Source organism: Platichthys flesus, chromosome 11, assembly GCF_949316205.1.
Source record: "Platichthys flesus chromosome 11, fPlaFle2.1, whole genome shotgun sequence".
NCBI classification, from domain to species: Eukaryota; Metazoa; Chordata; class Actinopteri; order Pleuronectiformes; family Pleuronectidae; genus Platichthys; species Platichthys flesus.
In genome coordinates, this window is record NC_084955.1 from 18,016,917 (window position 1) to 18,029,976 (window position 13,060).

General features: G+C 41.4%; 3 protein-coding genes across 4 annotated transcripts in view; 2 read left to right on the forward strand and 1 right to left on the reverse strand.

Moving 5' to 3' along the window:
* iffo1b (intermediate filament family orphan 1b) overlaps positions 1-1,494 on the forward strand; it is a 12,521-nt gene extending 11,027 nt beyond the window's left edge. For both annotated transcript variants that reach the window (XM_062399942.1, XM_062399943.1), the window contains exon 9: positions 1-1,494. This exon is cut by the window's left edge. The gene's annotated coding sequence lies outside the window, so the exon portion shown is untranslated.
* Positions 1,495-2,297: 803 nt separating this feature from the next.
* si:dkey-260g12.1 (tumor necrosis factor receptor superfamily member 5) lies at positions 2,298-6,443 on the forward strand. Its single transcript, XM_062400023.1, has 11 exons — positions 2,298-2,648; positions 2,757-2,826; positions 3,006-3,048; positions 3,444-3,554; positions 3,666-3,851; positions 4,252-4,345; positions 4,476-4,513; positions 4,849-4,965; positions 5,201-5,223; positions 5,601-5,709; positions 5,834-6,443. The coding sequence occupies exons 2-11, from the start codon at positions 2,758-2,760 to the stop codon at positions 6,106-6,108; spliced, it is 1,065 nt and encodes a 354-aa protein (XP_062256007.1). The 5' UTR covers positions 2,298-2,648; position 2,757; the 3' UTR covers positions 6,109-6,443.
* Positions 6,437-10,887, reverse strand: cd27 (CD27 molecule). Its single transcript, XM_062400057.1, has 7 exons — positions 10,756-10,887; positions 10,327-10,468; positions 10,106-10,225; positions 8,071-8,217; positions 7,313-7,363; positions 7,105-7,209; positions 6,437-6,953 (listed from the first exon to the last, which is right to left on the reverse strand). Exons 2-7 carry the CDS (start codon positions 10,466-10,468, stop codon positions 6,835-6,837), a joined length of 684 nt encoding a protein of 227 aa, XP_062256041.1. The 5' UTR covers positions 10,756-10,887; the 3' UTR covers positions 6,437-6,834.
* Positions 10,888-13,060: the final 2,173 nt, after the last annotated feature.

Below are 13,060 nucleotides of genomic sequence, written 5' to 3' on the forward strand. Positions count from 1 at the left end.
AAGAACAAAAAGATGGTCATGAAATAATGTCGGTTAGCCGGTGAGTGCCAAAATAAAGTGAACTCGTCATACTTTGAATCAACAGGAATTAAAAAAAACAAACCGAATGACTAGCTGCCGAAGCTGTAACACCAAGGTGCTTGATGTATATAACTAAACCTATTTTTGAGCCTATAAACGATTGCACATAGAAAGGAAGCAGAAATGTCCTCTATGAAACAAGCCGCACTATAACTTGTAAAACATGTAACAAAAAAAAAATGTCAAGACGCTGGAAATAGAAAAGTGTGATACTAGAATAATAAATGAACACATACCTCGTTTAGACTTTATTTAAATAGGTTTTCTCTGCACATTGAAACATGAGATTGAACTTGCACACATTCACGCTGCTTCAGTAAAACATGTGTGAAGATATACCGCTGGAAATAGTCACTGTCGGGGAGGGGGGGGGGTGAAACAGCCCCCCCACCAATCAATCATCACAGATCTATTATCAGATATGGTTTCCTATGTGTGGTTGAATGTTTTCTTTTCTCCTTCTACTACAACTCACACTTCACCACTTTGCTACAGTAAAAAAAAAAAAAGTGTGAAGTTTATTTAGACTCATGCATGTGTGGCTGGTGGAATCAGCTGACGGCTGTTTGAACCAGCAGGATATCACAGACATGAAACACACACACACACACACACACACACACACACACACACACGTTTCCTTCTGTATAGTTTAACTTCCATGCACAGAGTGAGTCTCTACGTATGCATGTGCCCGTGTGTATGTTTATGAGTGTTTTACCTGTACAGTGAGTGTTTTTAAAGAAAAAGGCTTTAAACTGGCAAATCTGCAACATGAAGAAGTAGGAAACATAACGAGTATAATTCGATGTCATCACTGTGTTTAGCAGTTTAACTTTAGGAAGTGAAATTCTGAGACCGAGTCGTCTTGTGATTATAATCACCCACGAGAAAATGTATATATTAAAATCAAATGTCAATGGAGTTTTTTTTCCATAGCTACTCTTCCTGTATGAGTGTATGTGGTTGCCGAGTAAAGTCTATTTAAAAATAACTCAAGTTTAAGAAATGAACTACTTATATGCAAATGCTTTAGCGAGATGACTGTACGATGGCTTTGATAACCATGTAAAGGAAATACAGCTTAGAATATATACTTGTGTTTAAAGTCTGCAAAGAAATGTCCACTACAGTACGCCTGTCTAATTGGCTCCTCGATGGAATTCAAGGCAGTTAGAGTGTTTTTCAAAGTCACCTCTTCCGTGGAAGCCTCAAATCGTTTTGATCATATTCGGCGTCACACCACAATTTGATGACAATCCTGGACTCTGATTGGCTGCTCCAGACGTGCGACTTTGCAATCTCTAAAAATCAAGACAAAGCGATTTTTGGCTACAGAGCTTCACTGCAGAGCGACAGTATGTAACGTGTGGAGAGAGACTGAAAGAATAAAAGATGCATCTGAGCAAAGAGCTGACGTGTGATTGTTTGTTGATCCAAACTAACCAGAGAAGTTGTTTCCAATTCCACCAATGACAAATTCCCCTCAACACATGTTTTCATGAAATGATCCTTTGGGGCCCGAAGACGTCCGATTATCTACTGATGGACAAAGAAGCAAAAATTAAACAAACCGATATTAATATATGCAGCAGTACTTCATTTTTTTCTTTTTTCCTCTCCAATTGCTTTTATACTTTAAGAACATTTATCAGGTAATACTTTTATAAGAGCCGGTGCCTTCACTCATTCAGTACTTGATTTTGAATTATGGACTTTTACTTTGTAATTATTCTGTAAATTACTTTTTGCATAACTGCTATATTTATTTAGACAAATGATCTGAGCACCTCTACAGGAGTATGTTCCGCTCAGAACAGGGGCGTGGAGGCCCTGCGCTCAGAGGGGGCCCCCAGAGAAAGGCAGTTTACATTAGTTCAAATCAATGGCAGTTTGGTTGAACATCTATGATCAAGTTTGTACTGGAGACTAAAACACCACTATGATCAGAGAGCCCCTGACAAAGCCACAGGCCTTTAGCTCTCTGCCTAAAGCATTTTCAAATGTAGAGGTTTGTTGAAGACGAGAATGTGTCAAAGTCCCTTCAAGCACTCTTGACTTTAGCTTTAAATTGGGTGAACTATTGGGGGACCTTTAGCTACACTAAATTAAGTTTCTGCTGAAGAAAAAAATTATGAGCAAACACTTGCAGCCTGTAGAGCATGTACGGAATTAACTGGATCTCTATCAGAAATGAAATCATAACCGCCGCGATGAAAAAGAGCTGCTTCATCAGATTGTGATTAAGACAAGTTCACTGCTGAGAAGACGTCTATCTCTTCTCTTCACTCTTCGTCAAACTTCACAGTTTGCCCGGAAACTGATGAGTCTTTGAAGAGGCAAATTAGTCAGGCATGAGAGCTGAGCGTGTAAACAGGACGGCAGCAGAATGGCAGAGATGAGTGGGCGAGGAAAGGAACACAAGAAACTGTAAGCAGGTAAGGAAACAGTGACACGGAGGATGGGTAGAGAGAGAGAGAGAGAGACGAGAGAGAGATAGAGGAGTCACACCTTGAGGAAGTTAACAGAAAAACAGAAGAAGAACAAAGGACATCATCATATTTAAGGTAAAGGTTTTAAATTTCCACCATATTTTAATATAAAACCTTGTGTTTTTTATCTTTCAAAGTGATAACCTGTTATCTCCCACTGACTTTTCTACCTTTCCTCGATAGAATGGGGCTTGTGCAATACTTTGTGATTGTCCTGATTTCTTCGGCACAGCTGGTGTTCACCTCTCCGCTGGTAACCTCATCCTTCAGTTTATTCACCTACATTATTATACATGCTCACAGAAAAACACTGTTCTTTGCTTTAAAGCGTAAGAAAAAGCTCAAACCTTCATGCAAACATGATCTGTGAGATACTTTTGGCTGCATTATTATTAAATTGTTTGATTTCTTTTTGTATTAATGCGTTAACAGATGAACACTCTCAAGGGAAGCAAGCCTAACTTTTGCCCTCCAGGTAAGAAAATCATCCTACGTGACCTGAGCTTCTTTGCTTTTCTGTCTGTTCCTCATTTGGCTGTGACTCACTGTTTAAATGAATGAATTGATATCTGGAAATGATTATACTTAGAACACTGAGACACACATTATTTATATTTCTCTCACCCTGTCTGCACAACTCTTTGTCTCTCTCGATGAAAAACTGCACGAACATTTGCCGTATATATGACCACATCCTTCATTACTATGCAGTCTGAGAGAGAGAGAGAGAGAGAGAGAGAGAGAGAGAGAGAGAGAGAGAGAGAGAGAGAGAGAGAGAGATTGAGAGATTGAGAGATTGAGAGAGAGAGAGCAGGCAGGTGGCGGCAGTTCTCTTTATCATCCGGTTGTTGTCACTCTCTGCTCCGTCAGGTGAGTATCAGAAGTCTGACACCGAGTGTCAGCCATGTCCTGACGGAAGCTTCAAGGATGACTGGAACCTAGACGACAGCTGCGACCTCTGCTACAGAGACTGCAGACCAGGTACACGATACATGGGTCATTGTGCCTGAAGTCTTCAGCATTTCTAGGAACAATATTTTTGCTTTTAGTCAAAGATAAATCTGCGATGGCTTCTGTTTCTCTGTGCATCAGATTATCACCTGAAGGTGGTTCAGCCCTGCACCAACACGTCCGACATAAAGTGCGTCTGCGAGGCCGGTTTCCAATGCACCGAGATGACCTCGTACACCAAGCACTGTGCAAAGTGTGTCAAGATACAGCAAACGACCACAGCCAGCATAAAGCCCCTCTCCACCATGTTAGAAGAGGGGACGTCCAGTAAGTTTGGTTTTTAGTTGGTTGATTGATGTGGTATAAGCGCTGTGAAATGTCCTGATTGACAGCTGAGACTGATGCTCCATGGTGATTGGTGGTGTATTTGTGGGACTTGCAGCTCCATCCCTGGAACGCTACCACAAAGACTCTGGCCAAAGATGGCAGCTTTCATATCAGGGATGTTAGCTTCGTATCCGAATAGAGGGTGGAGAACATTTGGCCCGAACATTTACACATAAGCCACGGAAGTTCTCTTAAATATCTAACTTATCTAATTTCCAAAAACCATTACAATGTGAATGGTCTGTTCCTGTGCGGCTTTTGAACTGAGATTCCGTTTTATCCTGTGTTTGTCTGAAATCTGAAACGAAACCTGGGTTTGATTTTTCTTGTCCTCCATCAGCAACAGACGTGACCTCGGGAAACGATGAGCAGACTGGTTCCTTCAACTCCTCAGGACGTAGCAGCTCCCATGCCAAACCGTGTCAGTCTCCCGAGTGAGTTAATGATTTCCTGAGATACAGGAAATGATCTAATGTCTCTGGATTGTAGCACTGAACATGTAGATGACTTACAGAACGATCTCAAATTGACGGTGTATTACATTCAGACCTTTATCTCACACAGATGTGACCCTCAACCAGTCCCACCAACACCCGTTGCAGGTGAGTGTGTATGATTCCGATTAAAAAAGTGTGAGAGTAATATTGGTTTTGTATGGAGACACAGGATCAAGTTGATCAAGTCCTCTAGCACCACGATCATGTCAAACCTTTTTCACCTACATTGTTTATGTATGGATCTATTGGATGAGTGATCCCAGTGGCATGGCAGTGCAGTGGTTGTTTCTATACGCCCTGTGACTGGTGACCCATCCAGGGTGGCCCTCGCCTCTCGCCCACTATCCGCTGGGAGTGGCTTCGGGGCCCTTAACATGACCTGCTTAAACTGACCACAGCGTGTGTTAGCGGTGACATTGACTCCAGTTTCCATCTCTCAGACGTGAAGGGCAGTCCGCTGGCAGCCATCTTGATTCCAGTGGTTGTTGTGGGATGTGTGGCTCTCGTGGTCCTGTTCTGCGTCCGTCAACCAGGAGATGAAACATGTTTCAAGCGAGGTACGATGGCGCTCACATGCAGGACGGGCTGTCGCTCATAAACCTTTGGGTTGAATCATCTCTGGAGAACAATAAACACTGAGCATAAGAAGTTTAGAAATGACTGAGATTTGAGATTTGTCCTGTTCTTACAGTGTCAAGGTTTCACACACATGTTGATTACTCATTTTTAGACGAATGTAAATAAATCTCTATTCGCTACCAGTTCTCATTACTTAATCTACTGTTTTTTCAGCTATTGCAAAGCTATGTACTGAGGTAAGTTTCTAAAGTCTACGGTTAAGTGTTGCTGCCGCGCTGGAAAAAGAAAGAAACAGATCAGTATCACTTTATGATGTTAATGTATCACTTTTTAATGTGATACTTAATTGTTATGACATATAACCCTTAGCGTTACAACATTGAATGAATCAAGGTAGGCTTATTATTTGATAACTTATTATCGTTAAAACAAAATAATATTTCACAATATAACGTGAAAGGTTTTATGTTTGAAGTGTTATAAGAGGATACAGATCCATTTTTTTATTTTTCTGGCATAGCAGCAATACACTTCTCATTCTATCATGAATTTACATATATGGCATCATTTATCCTTTGATCTCCTCAAACATGTCGGCCTTGTTTGTGTTTAGGGAAGACGGGCTTCTGCTTCTTTCAAGTCAAAGGAGTCAAGTCACCAGTTCCCCAGAGACTCATTCATAGCAAAGCAGCAGCCACCTCCCCTCGCAGCAGCCAATCTGGGTACTGATGAGTGAAATGACAACTCTCATGTGAAAATGAAAACTAGAGGAAAGACACAGTTGTACCTTCTCTGTGAGCGAGACAAGTAAAACGTTTGTGCATTCTTGACTTGATGTCTCTGTAGGTCCAGTCCATGTCCACAACCCGGGGACGGTCATCTTCAGCTTGATCAGCCAGTTTACAGGACAAGTCGGTTCGACAACTGAAGGTGCGAAGGTGGCTGAAAGAGTGGCCGCCGAAGAAGACGAGGAAAGAGACAGTCCTGTGTGTCACCCCACGTCCTCTCCCAGTGTTCATCTGTCCGAGGAGGAGGGGAGAGGGGAGATGGAAAACATGTTCTTCCCCTCGCAGGAGCAGGGGAAGGACTACCACATGTCCAAAGAGGAGGAGGAGCTATGATGCATCGCAGCATTCCCAGAGGATTTGTGTTGATTGTTATGACCATGACTCCAAACACAGGAAGGAATTATATAACTGTGGAACTAAAGATAGGTGTGGAGCACATTTTATTGTCCTCTGACAAACTGTCAGGGGAGGACAGTGCTCTACGGGGACACTGTGTCCTGCAGGCTCTGGGAAAAAAGACATACACACCAGAAACTGACAACCAGCTGGAAAGTGCTTCTGAACACTTTTTGACAAACTCTGTCCTCCCTCCCTATCAGACCTGGATTTTTTTTAAGTCTTTTACAATTGATAGACATTTTAATTTCAATAAAAGTTTATTTTGTGTACATTTGAGTAGAAATATTCATTACAAAAAATCCACATGATCTATGATCTAACCACAAAACTACAGCAAAAATGTATTCATATATACACACTTTAACTTTTGTGTACCATAGTACATACCAACTACAACATGGTGCAAAATTTCTAACTTGTGCGTATCGCAGTGTCCCTCTCTGTATTTACACTTTATCTCCATGTTTTATACACTTTTATCATCTTATCGTCACAGATGTCAAAGACTCATGTTTCCGCTCAGGAAACCGAATCAGTCCAGAAATACTTGACCTCTCTGGTTCTTTCGCCAGCATGGACTGAAGTGGAGTTTGGCCTCATTAGCCATAAATGTCCTTAGCCACACAGGATGTTTTCTCGTCACCTTTTCTCGTCACCTATTTAGCATTTGATGCACACATCGATAGGTTGATCACATTCCCCGCAGACTTCCTGGACAGGCGTGCATTCACTGTCGTCCTCAGAGTAGGATTGTTCTGGTTTGTCAGTGAAAAAGAAGCCTGAAGAGAAGAGGGGGACCTTTTCATATAAATTCAATTCAAACAGGATGTAATATTTCACATAAGTATATATATAAAAGCACTATGCTCAGTGTACTCCCTGTATTTGTATACTGCTGCGGTGTCTGTCTCATGACAATGATCTACTTACTGTCCTTGGACCTGATCCAGCGTAGTAGGGGCTTTATTTTTGTTATGACGACAAGTGCGATTCCGATACACAGGAGGGCGATTATCACCAGGAACCACACCGTCTCTGTGAGAATGAAGGAAAGAGGCATCGTTAGAACACGTGAACATCCACTGGAGTGAGAGATCGATCATTTCCACTGGCACAGAGCCACGAGAGCTAACTTTACCTGCGATGGGTTTATTGGGCTTGAATGTTGTGACTTCTTCAGTTTTGGAGACTGAAAGGAAATAGAAGAAGAAGAGAAAAACAGGAATACTTTAGACAGAATGAAGGCATTCATAATTCAACTGTTGGTTCAGATCAGTGTGTCAGCTCACACCGAGAGCACTTCTTTTTTTTAAACCGCGTTAAGACGTCCTGATTTAAAATGACTCAGCCAAATACAATTTTCTGAGATTATCGGATTGATTATTGTTATTAATTATTGTTTCAACTCAGCAAGCACTCAGGGATGCTGTAATGTGCTGCTACTGTCACAGTGGCGTCTTGATTGCCCCGCTGCAGTGTGGTGCTGTAGAGAGCTCCAGGGAATTTGCAGAGGGATTAACGTGGCTGTTTATTGCTGAGCCTTTACAAAAACAGTGAACCCCTTTGTAAGTAGTGTGTTGTGTTTGAAATCTACACTGTATATATCTGTAGTCAGCTAGTGTCCTTCATAGCTACATTTTGGGAACTTTGGAACCGTAAAAAAAATATTTTTTACAGTGTGAAGACTTTCCCTATATCAATTTCTGGAGCATCTGGTACAAATTTGACAAACAGTTTTTAAAATCTCATTTCACTCAGTATCAGTGACTGAGACTTGATTTGAAAGCTTGTTGAGGACACAATAAAGAGGCCAATCAATACCTGTCCATTGTGTCTCAGTGTTCCACCTCCTCATTACAGTGACAACGGGTCTATGTGAGTCGCTTTGTGTCTTACTGGTAGTGGATGGAGGGAGGGTGGGTTTGGCGGTGACTGGTATCGGCACACACTGGGTGCAGGCTTTGTCTTTGCAGCTGAAGCCAGTTTTGCAGCTGCACACAGCGTCATGAGTGGGATTACATTTTGACTTATACTCCATGTTATCTGTGAAAACAAAGCGAAAAACGGTTTTCATTAGAAGAAAAAGTATTGTCATGAATCTGAGTGTAATCGTGAGAGAGTTGGACACACCCATACACAAAGGCTGATGTTAAAGTGTGGCAAACTGAAACGTGAAATGAATCACAACTTGGGCCGGGCAGGTAAAGATTCTGGCTTTGAGTCATAAGATGGTCATACCGTCACTGTAGATAACACGCCAGACACAGAAACAACTGATATCTCCCTGTTAAGATAGAATTTCACTTTGACGAAACATTTTCTTACAGATTATTTTAACGTGCGTTCGCCAGTGTGATCTGACAAATTAGCAGACATTGGGCCATTGTCATCACTACTCATGTATGTATATTATAAACGTATCCATTTATTGGATGCCGTTTATGCTCATGAATCAGAGAGATGTCATATCTTAGTCTGGCTAGAAAACGATTCATTATAATCTCAAACGCAGATGTCTTGACTTGAGACGACCTGACTTCTTCTTGAAGCTGAAAACAAAATGTCCTCAAAAACACCATTAAAATGTATTTTTTACAGCAAGTGAGTTTAATTCAACTTTACATTTAATATGTTTAAAGGTTTTAAGTTGTCCTCCTCAATGGGAGGTCGGAGGTCACAGTTTGGCTCTGAGACGTAACTGTGACCTCAGAGCAGGACTGTTGTTGCTCAGCGGCATTTTGGCAGGGTTGAGTGGTTTGCACTCAATACTTCAAATTACTATTAATCTAAAATACTAATATTCCTTACACTGGATTATCTCTTGATATGCGAGTATGTGATGGGATTTGAGGACTGAAAGTGTTATTCTGTCATAAAATATTCTTTAAGTTTTAAAAACAAAATTAAACATTTTGAACAATCACATTTATCCTCCCTGATTCTAAACACTGGAGCTTTAAAGGGTTTTTTATGAGACAAGAATTCTGCACGTATTGGCAAATTGAAAATATGGTTATCGCGGCACCTTTAGCACCGGATTGAAATATGTAAAGTCAAAAGTCAAAAGAAAATGCTGTACTATTCATGTGCCCACAGTTCAGACTCACAAACTCTCTGTGTGTTTTCTGTCTTCTGCATTTTCCACTGTGACATTTGGAAATAAGCACAATAGGTTGTTTTGCTCACCTGTAGCAAGGCAAAGACCTGACTAATAATAAATGACATTTGTGTCTGCTGCTCTTTTCCGATGTTTACCACTTCTCTGTGTTTTTCAATTTTTTCCACTGACATGACGATGGTCTATTCTTTTTTAACACCTCGGTGGGCTGTGCTGCTGCTGCTGCTGTTGATCAAATCAACATGATTAGCCCCCCCCCTCCCCCCTCTCTCTCTCATCTCTATCTGACTGTATCCCACCATACCCCAGAGAATGGGAAATCCCCCCATGTAAGTGACCTTAATGTTTCTCGGGTAAACTTCTCTGAAGTCCTGATGCACAAAGTTGAGTAACATTCTTTGGCCTTCTTTATGGGTGTGTGGTATAAATGGTTACAGTCATACATAATACACAATACACATGCACACACATGCACACACACACACACACACACACACACATACACACATACACACACAGACACACGCTCAAATGCTTGTTTCTGTCATATCACAACCAGTTCAAACAACATCTACTGATCTGTTTCAGCACGTATGCTTATAAGTTTTTTCTGCTCTTATCAGTTTTTTTCAACAATTGGCACACATTTATTATCAGATAAAGATAACAGAGGGATAAAATCCCCTGTAGGACACATTCTAAAGCATCAGGTCATCTCATATTATAATAATAAATCATATAAAACATGTTATCATCCCTGTACTGACACAGTCACTGACAGTCTTAAAAGGTTTTAATTGTGAAATTACTCACCTCTTGTGCACATACTGCAAATTGTACAACTGCTCTCCACATTGTAATTATCACTGTATCGTAGCTCCGGGCAAGGTTCACAGACTATATCACATTGGTCCCGACGCTTCATATGTTCACCTAGAACACGCACACAAAGAGTAGTTACACTTACAACCTGATTAAACCTGTCTGCCTCAAAACCATAACTTATATCATGATGAAGAGAATAATCACTACACCTGGTGGGCACATCTTACAGCAAACCTTGGAGTCGGTCACTGGCCAGCGATATTCTTTGCGACTGCATTGTAGTGGAAACACAGATGAGAGGAAAGGGAGACTGCACAGGAAGAGGAGAGCGACGTAACAGAGGAGCTGCATCTGGGAAAGGGAGGAGGAAGAGAGGAATGAGGATGAGCAGGAAGAAGAGGAGGAGGAAACAGCATACATCCACAGTGCTTAACATTACCGACATACTTCAGATTTGAAAAAACATGTAGCGTCCCCCCCGGTAAAACTGATAATTTGCCTTATATGCCTCCAAACACCCATCATTCCATACTGCAGGTGAGATCACAGAAACATATTTTTGTAAATCAACTAACTTCAGCACTCATCAGAGGTCTGACCCCCCAGCTATATACCAAATATGTGGTTACTGTACTCACGGTGGATGAGGAGATGAGAAGAGATGCGTCCTGCGACCCTCTGAGTGTGAGACTGAACAGGGGACTAGAAGTGTCTCAGGGGAGTTTTCATTCAAGACGTAAGTGATGACTCAATGTGAAAGACCAACATTTAGATTTGACAGTTTCTTTGCTCTTTGCCCCAGCCCCCCCCCACACACACACACTTAGATATTTCTACCTTGTGATTTAGTGACACAGGAGGCTCAAATTGAGCAGTATATTGGTTTAATTGTAACCTAGTATGACCTTTTCTGATGCTTTACATTACATTACATGTCATTTAGCTGACGCTTTTATCCAAAGCGACTTACATTTTTAGAACACTCATCATTTTATGAGGGGCCATCTAGGGGTTCAGTATCTTGCCAAGGACACTTAGGCATGCAGATGGGACAGAGTGGGATTCGAACCGGCAACCGTCTCGTTGCAGAGCACCCGCTATATCCCCTAGGCCACGCTCTCTTGATACTTGATGATGATTTTAATTTAAATTACCCCAGAGTGTACTGAGTGTACCACAAACATTAAGTGATGCTGGCCGTAAACAGATTGATGTTGTTCTCAGAAATCGCTTCTATTATAGAGTGAACTTTGTGGTCGTGAGAACCTTTTGAGTCAATCAACAATACCTAATTAGCATTTGTGTGTAGGTCTTTCCCAAACACACGAAAACACTAAATCCTGTCACTAGTGATTTTCTTTCTTTAAGAAGAAAAAAGTATGAAGATCTCAGGAAAATAAATTAAAGAAGAGCAGCAGAGTCCCTAGTCCTGATCTCAAACCGAGAGTCTGATGTGTTCTCCTCTCACAAACCATTCGTCTCAGCTTTCACAGAAACTAGACCCCGACGAGTGACTTCCTGTCAGTTGTGAAAAAGCAGTGGCGTCTTAAAGGAGCGTGTGGCAGCAGCAGCAGCACTCAAACAAAGTCCAGCGATGACTGAGCGAAAGAATGACTGAGCAACAACATCACTCGGAGCTGACAGTAAACCTGGTCATGCTTCTCAGGAGGTTTCACTATCACTGCTGCTTGACCGTGTAGTATTACTGTGCTTAGTTGGAGCTTTAGAGAACTCTTTGCCCGGAAGATGTTGGCCTCATTCAGTAAAAATGGCAATAAACAAAAGCTAATCTGGCCAGCTGAAATACTGTGTGACACTCAGAGGCATGAGTGTGTGCATTACCGGAGATTGCAGTCGAAGTGGCTGTGCCAATGTAGGTGAAGACAGGAGGAGGAGGAGGAGAGGTGCAGAGACGAAGATCCTACTTTTGGTGTTTGCTCACTGAAAAGGAAGGATGTGGTTTTTCTGAGGAACTACTTGTCACTGCTGATTGAGCTTTTTAAATTTCTCTTCAGGAGACGTTTTCTGCAGCTCTGTCCTCCTCTCTGTCTGCTTACCTTCATGTTTTTGTGTTTTGTCTGATATTTTAAATGATTTTAACTCAGGCACTAAGTTGCACTTGAGTCCTGAGAAACACAATTTGTTCCACTGAAGGTTTTACAAAAATGGATTGACATAAATGAAACTTGAACTCAATAACTACTTATCTCTATTTTTCATTTCTACATTAGATCTGTTGGTTATGATGATACTTAAAAAGCATCAGCTTAAAATATATTCATGGACACAGTGATACATATATAGCGTATGAAGTTTGTTCAGTGAAAAAAAAAACACATTAAGAACAATTACATCCAGTGTCCATATTCATTATTTTATAAATAAAATGTGCCACCTCTATTTGACTGAAAGGCAAAAAGGCGCTGATCAACACTAATCAATAACTGCTGACACAGTAGGATTGTGCACCACTAAAGAAACAGCTGAGGACTCTAGTATGGTTAGACCAATGCTGTGGGTTCTTGAAGCAGATACTTGAGATAAAAACCTCATGTTGGCCCATAGCGCTATAAACAAAAACATCTTGACTAGAGGGATTTGTTTCATTCATACTGATTCTTTTACAAACAAATCAACATTCTCTCCGATGAACAAAGGGGTGACACTGTTTCTAAATGTCACTTTATTTAATATGTCAACATAAACACTTGCAGTAGAACAATATCAGCAGGAATCTGAAACAATCAGAAGCTCTTCGTCTGATCCTCCCGTGGTCGAGTCTGTCCTCAACCATCCCATAGTTAAGATGCTGGAGCACGAGGTAGCTGGGGCAACTCCTGTGACACACTGTGCACTTCGGGAGAGGCGGTGGTCTAGTGGCAGAAACTTGGACTATGGGCAGAGAAGGTCTCTGGTTCGACTCCACGGAGAGACAACAAAAGA

Coding starts and splice junctions, on each gene's coding strand:
- si:dkey-260g12.1 (XM_062400023.1), top strand. CDS start 2,758: ATGGGGCTTGTGCAATACTTTGTGATTGTCCTGATTTCTTCGGCACAG. Junction 2,827..3,005: donor TGGTGTTCACCTCTCCGCTG/GTAACCTCATCC, acceptor ATGCGTTAACAG/ATGAACACTCTCAAGGGAAG. Junction 5,710..5,833: donor CCTCGCAGCAGCCAATCTGG/GTACTGATGAGT, acceptor ATGTCTCTGTAG/GTCCAGTCCATGTCCACAAC.
- cd27 (XM_062400057.1), bottom strand. CDS start 10,468: ATGCAGCTCCTCTGTTACGTCGCTCTCCTCTTCCTGTGCAGTCTCCCT. Junction 10,226..10,326: donor CTGTAAGATGTGCCCACCAG/GTGTAGTGATTA, acceptor TGCGTGTTCTAG/GTGAACATATGAAGCGTCGG. Junction 8,218..10,105: donor TTGCAGTATGTGCACAAGAG/GTGAGTAATTTC, acceptor TTGTTTTCACAG/ATAACATGGAGTATAAGTCA.